An 8376-nucleotide genomic window follows, 5' to 3' on the forward strand; every position below is an offset into this window, starting at 1 on the left:
CACACACACACACACACACACACACACACACACACACACACACACACACCTTAAAGCTGAAGTTGTTATGGTCAACCCTTTTGTTTTGTTAAAGGGCAAGCAATAAGAGACGTACTTTCTTTGGTATTAACTTGACAAAATAAAATATGGTAATATTGTATGGAAAATAAATGAATATAACAATATCAGCCAGTATCTTTTTTTCTCAAGATGCCTCACAACTTCACTGTTTCATATTTGGGACTCCTAAGGCTGAATATTTTTCTTAATTAACGTGATGCCGCAAAAGATATTGAAAACATCCAGGATTCTGCCATCTCACACACCAAAAACTAGGGTAGTTATTAAACAAAAACTCCCAGTATTGACACTGATTATAAGGTTTCACCAACTCACCTCCTCCCACAGCTCCCTCTTCAACCAGCTCTTCCGCTCTCCAGCCCATCTGGTTGCCAGTCCAAGAGCCTCCAAGAGAATCCAGCCGATGATGATGAGTTCCAGGGAAGCCTTCAGTGTGCATGGTGCGGGCTTCCAGATCAGACTTAGAGATGGTGAGAGTGCGAGGTGCAGGGGTGGAGGTGGAGGGCATTGTAAGCAGAGTAGAAGGCAAAGCTGCTGTGTTGCTCTGGCCTCCACCTGCCCCATCCATACTTAGCACTCTTGCATGAGTCTTAGCACTAGCAGTGCTAGAAGAGCGCTGAGCAGCACGAGAATGTGAGGGGCCAGCAGTTTCAGGTAAATCCCCTTCCCTTGGAGTGGGCAGTTGAGCAGCAGGGGGGAGCGGGGATGTAATACCAGTGTTAGCGAGGTCCGGGGAATAGCAGGAGGTAGAGGAACTTGAGTCATCATCGTCGTCATCATCATCATCTGAGCTGTATCTGCGCTGAGAGCCCAGGCTAGAACCAGCGCTCATGTCACTGCCATCGTCCTCATCGCTGGAATCCTCAAACAAACTTTCACTGTAAGCCTTGGCGCCGAGTCGGCTGCGCACAGGGATGTAATCTCTGTGCTGTCTATGATTGTGGTGACGCCTGTAAGAGCCACAGTCAAAACTACTGCTTCCTGCTCCAGCTCGCCTTCGTGGAGCTTTCCTTCGGCCTGGCCTGTGTCCTACACTACTGCCACTGGCCCGCAGCAGCTTTAAGTCTTTAGGGCGTACAACCTGCTGGGCTTGCAGAGCCTGCTGGTCAGACAGTAAAAAGGGGGTAGAGGATATGGGCAAAGCAGGCTCAGAACACACAAGACCCAGGGCCAGCCCTGAGGGCCCTGAATTGGCCTGCCGAGGTGGGGGTAGAGGAGGAACTGGGACATTTCTGTCTAAATCGCAAACCTCTGAGTGGCCACTACTTGAAGGGGAAGAGTTATGGAGAGGACGGGGCTGTGCAATATCACAGGGTACGGGGGACAAGTCCTCTCCTTCAACAAGTGTCCTGTCTAGCCCCTGGCTGAGGGAGAATTCTTTGGAAGGGGAGCGCAGTAGCACACTGTCTGACAGGTTGTCAGTATCACTACCACCCTGTCCTGCTGGATCCTCTGAGGGCTTGGGGATGTTGGAGCCTATCAGTGATGTGGAGTCAGAAGCCTGTCCATCTGCAGGCTGGGGCTGGCTGAATGACGGACTTTCCAGCTGAGTGGAATCAGTTTTTTCACTGCGGTAACTGCTAACTGTGCTTAGCGTCTCACGGTCTGTGGTGGCTCCACCTGCACTGAAACAGCTGTCTGTAGATCCGGCAGCTAGTGCTACCCCACTGCGGCTGCCTGGGTGCTCAGTCCCAGGTGCAAAAGCCACAGGGTCAAGGCCCAAACCTAGGAGATTTTCACTCAGCTCCTCACTTAAGCTGCTCTTTATAAGGGGGCTAAGGGGAGTATCCCCCAAGCTCTCAGATTCAGCAGAAGGGCCAAGGGGAGAATAGGCCCCCAACCCATTGTCCTCAGGACTCTGTTGAGAAAGTTGTTCTGGTAACTCCTCCACTTCCTGGAACTGTTCTTTCTCGCCTCCATCTTCTTGACTGGAGGGTGAAGGGGGGATAGACAAGCAGTCTCCAGGTTCTCCAAATCCAGATCCTCCCATGAGACGTGGGAAATCTCCTCCCAAAGCAGCAGCAATGCAGGACTGAACCACACTGGGAGCCCCTGTACAGTAAGATAGACCAAGTTCAGACTAAAAAGAACCAAAATCTGATTAAAATGCATTTTGGAAAGCTATAACAGTATTAAAATGTGGATGCATGCACTAACATACATCCTGATGGATAGTAGTAAGAGCCACGCCTACAATGGCATGTCTACAGTATTGGTATGCTTATAGCCTGGTCTACTGAGCGTGCCTCGTTTTCATACAGGCAGGATTAGACAGTGTTCAGCGTATAAATCTTGTTTCTGGTAACTGAATAGTGGAAGACTTACTAATAGTGTCCTGGGACCTCTGGCGTAGGATCTCCCGGTGAGATGACCTAACAATCACATTATTGTTTCCTTGTTCCCGCATGAGCTCTTTGATATCTGAGGTAAAAGGAAACAGCTCACTGAAAAACATGCATATTCAACACAGGCTAAACTCAGTGATCTGACGCTTAAATTGAATTGTTGACGGACAGTGTAAGACTCAAGATTATGCATTATATACCACTGTTTAAAATAAATTCTGGTATGCATTATACAAATTCAGATACTTACCCTTAGTGCCTCCTGTATCCTCCAGCTGGGGCAAGAACTCCTGAACAATAACGACAATTTGAAAAACAAAAACAGTGCATTGTAATGGTTAATGGCAGTTTGTGGCATACTTGATGTAGGAAATGTAGAAATTAAACATTTTCTAAAGAGTAGAATTAGAGAAATGATGGATAAAATATGGTAATCCTCACCGACACCTGGTTCAATCCAAACAGAGAGTGCTGGGAGCTACAGCGCACCGGGGGTGTTGAGTTGACCTTCCGAAACACAGTCATCTCTACACCAACATGACTATCCCTGTGGAGAAGTTACACATAAAGCAAATTGAACGGATTAAGCATGTCACAGCACTGTGATTTCCTAACTGTTCTCCAAAATTGGTCAGAAAATCTTCTTACCTGTGCTGATTCCCATCATGGGCACCTGAACCTTCTTCTCGTTCGTCGGTCTTTGCAGCATCGGCTGTGAGTGAGGCCTGCTTCTTCTCTACAATCTCCCCAAGGTCGAACATAGTATGAAGCCGATAATTCACCACCTTAATGGCCGTGAAAAAGACTACCACTACGGCAGAGTACACGCCTGCAACCACCAAGCTAGGAGGAAGAGCCTGAGAGGGAGTGAAAAAGACAATGACAGCAACTCAGACTAAATACAAAAATGAGACAACTCAGTCCACTTCAAGAAGTGAGTGCCAGGAATTATCTGACAATGGCTGGCAAACTGTAAATCCCAGAAAAGCCCTCAACATAGTGCTATGTACTAATGAAGGCAAATTCCCATTGCTCATTTCAACTAGGAAGCTTATAGCCATCTGTACCATAAAATAATGTCTCACCAAAGAAGGAGGAAATGATTTGTTTGCTACATTCATACATTCAAATGTAATAATGACTTTATACTAATACAATTAAAAGGTAATTTTAGATTTTAAACAGGGATTGTATTTATGAAGATGTTGCCATTCCTACTGCACAACACCCAGCAACTATTCAACACAATGGAGTGCACAGGGCAACCACATATGTTCAGGCCGATTTTAAACAAATCCACAGCTCTCCCACATTGTAAAACAGTTGAACACTGAACTAGGAGGCAAATGTTAATAGTGTTGCTGAAAGTTATTACGCACACTGTCAGTTGTGAATGCAAAGTACATGAGATCTTGCAGACTTCACTGTTCAAACTTTTATGACCTCCTCCTATCTCACGTACTTCTGGTTGACATGCACACCATTTTACAATCACAATTGATGCTTTAAATGCACATTTGATGCATTCACTTTCATTTTCACTTCTAATGACCAGGGTAAACTAGGGATTTGTTTCAAATTGGTTGTCTGACCACTTGTGTTGCTGAATGTTAACACAGCTCATACAAAATAATGGGAACAAAAACAATATCAAATGTGTTAAGTTTTCTTTTAAATGCCAACTATTTATGCACATGCTGCAGTATTTGAAAAGATCCCAGTTTGCATTCTTAGAAAACTAAATATGAGGTAATGCTATGTGTCAACCCTTTATTGTGTAAAAATTGTTTATAAGGATGTGTGGCTCAGTTTAGCAATTCTTTCATGTAGTTTTGATAAACATGCAATCAACTTGCTGTGAAAATGTGCTTACCATGTACAATAGAAAGGGGAAGGCCAGGAGAAATATCCAAAGGTAGAGGTGGAAGCAGTTGGAGAACGTGCTCTGATGTGGGTCCACATACCAGCCTCCTGTGAGTGAAGCCCACACACCCTGCCGCAATATCTGAAGAGCTTGGGAACCCATCTCCACCTTCAAGTTCAACCAAAAGCTGAAATGCTTCCTCCGAGGCTGTAGCTCATAAAACTGTGCAGCAGTTCGAGCCACAGTATCTTGTGTCTACGATGGCACTTCCATTGGGGATGGCAGGTTAACCAAGACTGTGTCATCAAGGACAGTAGTTCTGTGTCTTGGATATGTACACTTCAGTTGAGGTTCAGAGTCCTTGCATATTCTTGTGCCAGTATGTACTCTCTCCCTGCACCAACGTCGCCACACTCTAGCCTAATCCTCGTTGGGTAATCAAGAAGGTGACTTTTTGGCACATTGGTAACCCACTGAATGTATGAAAAAACATTCATCTGTAAGAAAGATCAAAACTGGTTTGTTTCTCATATGTAGCTACATATTAAACATTGCATTCAGTGTGTGTGTGTGTGTGTGTGTGGGGGGGGGGGGGGGGGGGGGGGGGGGGGGGGCTGTGCAATAATCCATTCATGAAATTACACTGTAAATCAAGTTTAAATGTGTTATAAATCTGTCAGCTGTCCTGATACACATATACATTGTGGAGAAAAGTACATTAAAAGGGTCTTTACTAGGTAGTTTCTAGTTTTATCTTTAATACTTCCTTAAATTCCACATGATTATGCAACTTTATAGTTTCCTCTTGATTTACAGCTGATCGTGAACTAATTTAGCATAAGATCAGAATATAAAAATAACTATTTTTGTGTTGAGTCAAAAATCATTCATAACTTTTAAGCTAGATCACACAGTAATAATCATTAGACCAGCTACTGCGATGAGTTGGAGAATTTTTGACTGATCACTAAAAGCACAGGTAAGAATGATTTAAACGGACACTGGCACACACTCACGTTACAATGATTAAAGTGAGTGTAAAGCTTGTAAATGGATGTACATCACATAGTTGATATATCTATCAGATTCCAGACAGGATGACAGAGCTAACAAACACTCTTCTCATTTCGAGGCCATTACTGTGCCAGCTAGATCAAGTTTTCTGATTGACATTAGCAAGCTAGCAGACAATTTAGCCTAGCTAACGAATATGCATTTATGATCGGTACAACTCAACCTGTTTAACCAGAACCGCTTTCAGTCACCTCGGTGAATATAAAAACAGAATCGATAGCAGCAGTTCACTACTGCAAACTGACTGACAAAAATTAAACATCATTAGATACTACTATTGACGCTAGTTACCGGCTAATGCTAGGCCGCATATACCAGCATTATTTGAACCTGGGTAACGTTAATGTCCCAATCGTTAGCTGGTAACGTTAAATGTACCTTCAGACTACAACAGCTTAACCGCTGATCGCTAGCTAGGTGGATGTTAGTTGCTAGTCAACAGCTAGCTAATGTTAGCTTGATAATTGTGCTCACAGTGAAATGTTTTCCACAGTTGGATCCCAGCAGAGCTTACAATTAGCATTAGTTGTCCAGCTTGCCTCATATCCTCCTTCCGCATCCAGTCCTTGCAAAATCTCAGAGCTTTCCTTCTCAGGATGCTATCGAGCAAGGCAATCGCCTGTCCAAAAACTGTTGGCTAACTTATCATTGTTCTCTCAAAGTCCCCCATCTTCTTTGTCTTTAAATGTTGACAGACATACAGCGGGAGCGAAGGTCCTCTCTCATGATGAACAACAGCTGTTTCTTGGCGTGAACGGTGCCTGTGTTAAAATGTTTCAACGAGCTAGCTAACTGGGTAGCTAGCGCTAGCTAACAACTAGTTGACACACACGCACGTACGTACACACGCACGGACGTACGCATGCACGCACAAAGAGCGATCAAGCGAAGGAGAGAGAGATTCCCATGGTGCTGATTGGTCGTATAAAATGACGTCAATAGGAGGGTATTTTTTTTTTTTCTCTTATATTCCAAAATAATAATAATAATATGAATATGAATATGAACAACTTTGATTTTTATAGCGCCTGTCATAAAACCCAAGGACACTTTACATAATTACATTAGTAGTAGTACAGTAGTATTAATGGAGTTGTAGCCTGTGGTAAACAAGTGGTGTTCCAGGAGTTGTTTATAAAAATGTCCAGGGTTGTAGCATTTTGAATGTCTGCAGGGAGGGTGTTCCAGAAGGATTGGGCTGCAACACTAAAGGCTCTGTCTATAAAGGTATAGAGTCTGGTGTGGGGAATGGAGAGCAGGCCAGCGTCTAAGGACCGCAGGTTTTGGGGTGGGGTGTTTGGATGGAGGAGGTTGGAGAGGTACAGTGGGGCCAGGGCATGGAGGGATTTGTAGGTGAGGAGAAGGATTTTGATGAAGGTGCTAGTGAAGAAGCCACTGAAGGTGGATGAGGGTTGGGTGCTGGTCTTGGTGGGCAGAGTTTTGGACATACGAGGCTGTCTAGGGTTTTGCTGGGGACCCCTGACAGTAATCCAGTAATGCAAACGGTAGGTAAACGTGGGTTTCTGCCACGGAGTCAGAGAGTGATGGCCGGAGTCTAGAAATGTTTTTAAGATGAAAAATGCAGATTTGGTGATAGATTTGATGCATGTGAGTATGCAAAAGAATGGTGGAGTTTCTAGGATTACACAAAGTTTTCGGACCTCAGGGGATGGGCAGGTGGCACATCCAGGATAAGAAAAGTAAACAAGTTTTCATCAAAATATACGTAAAATACAAAATGTAAAAATACCCTTGATGCAAAAGAAAGATATATAATAGGCCTATCACTGGATAATAATTATTAAAGCATTACATCTGTACAGTTTGGTGGGGCCAATTTCAAATATGCATACTGCTGGATTGCTTTTTCTATCAATATATCATAATGAGTTAGATTTATATGTATTAACAATTTGAATCTGGAAAGTAAATATAGCTGTCAAAATGTCTAGGTGAGTTAAAAGCATAATTCCTTTCAGAAAAATAGTGAAATCTAAGCCAAAAAAACCAAAATACTCAAGTAAATTAGAATTAATAACGCTTTAATAATTGTACTTAAGTTACAGTCCACCACTGGCATATTTTTAACTTAGACCCAGCAATGTAATTTAGTTTGTAACAACCTTGAACCTAAAGTATATTTTTTAGAAATAGCAGTATTTAGTAAAACATAAGCTTAGAAACACAGATTAACTATAGGGCAAATACTTACAGTGTGATGAAAACCTTGGATGTTAAGGAAACAGAGGTAGGTCAGAATGGATGTGACACACCGGTTGTCATCTAGGCTTCTCTTGTCATAGCTGTTTTGTTGAATTAGGCTTGTGACATCTCAGCAATGGGTGCAAGCACCCTCCTTGATTCCCAATGTCAGCACAGATCAGATTACACTAGACCTGAACTGACACTACACCTCACTATAGCCTCCAGGATTGTTCCCCATCATTCTCAGCACAAACAGGCTAACGGGAAGGGTGGCCCTGCCGGTTTGGAATTCAATCTCTCTAAATGATTGTCTTTTGTGACAAAACTCATCTGTTCTAACATAATAAAGGTTGACTGCATTTGTTAGGGCAACTAGAGCCCATATATCACATCACTCTAGTGCTCAGGGATGTTAACCGTTCTCTCCATCTTACAGTTTCTTGTGTTCTCAGTAGGGGGTAGTCAAACAACACAACACATGTTCCTGCTGACAAGCATACAGATTATCCAAAAGATGGTTGGAGATTTCATACAGAATGCTCTTTTTTAACTGGAAATAATCAGCGAGTCAGGAGACAAAGTAATCCAGAAGACAGGACTAATAAAATTACATCAATAATTAGACATGTGCCTTGATGTATTGTGCATTTCACACAGATTCTGCTGTAACGAATGATACTAATGTAACATATACTAGAAAACAAGCACTTGTGAAAAAACCTTTTTGTGGTGTGGATCCCCAAAAGATTGCTTCATATTTAGTTTTTTCAAACTTCCTGTGTCCAAGTAAACCTCACGGAAATCATG

At 42.9% G+C, this 8376-nt stretch overlaps 1 protein-coding gene across 4 annotated transcripts in view; it reads right to left on the reverse strand.

Moving 5' to 3' along the window:
• Positions 1–6212, reverse strand: part of LOC116699995 (pecanex-like protein 1) — a 25481-nt gene extending 19269 nt beyond the window's left edge. For 3 of the 4 annotated variants that reach the window (XM_032532769.1, XM_032532768.1, XM_032532766.1), the window contains exons 1-7: positions 5879–6212; positions 4300–4787; positions 3075–3283; positions 2868–2973; positions 2677–2716; positions 2407–2502; positions 397–2133 (exon numbers count right to left, since the gene is read on the reverse strand). In XM_032532769.1, coding sequence (XP_032388660.1) covers positions 397–2133; positions 2407–2502; positions 2677–2716; positions 2868–2973; positions 3075–3283; positions 4300–4452 — 2341 coding nt within the window. In that variant the 5' untranslated portion in view covers positions 4453–4787; positions 5879–6212. Of the gene's footprint in view, positions 1–396; positions 2134–2406; positions 2503–2676; positions 2717–2867; positions 2974–3074; positions 3284–4299; positions 4788–5838 lie in introns of all 4 variants that reach the window. The other variant, XM_032532767.1, reaches the window with a different exon arrangement.
• Positions 6213–8376: the final 2164 nt, after the last annotated feature.

The sequence above is a fragment of the Etheostoma spectabile genome, chromosome 13, assembly GCF_008692095.1.
Source record: "Etheostoma spectabile isolate EspeVRDwgs_2016 chromosome 13, UIUC_Espe_1.0, whole genome shotgun sequence".
In the NCBI taxonomy this organism is placed as follows: domain Eukaryota; kingdom Metazoa; phylum Chordata; class Actinopteri; order Perciformes; family Percidae; genus Etheostoma; species Etheostoma spectabile.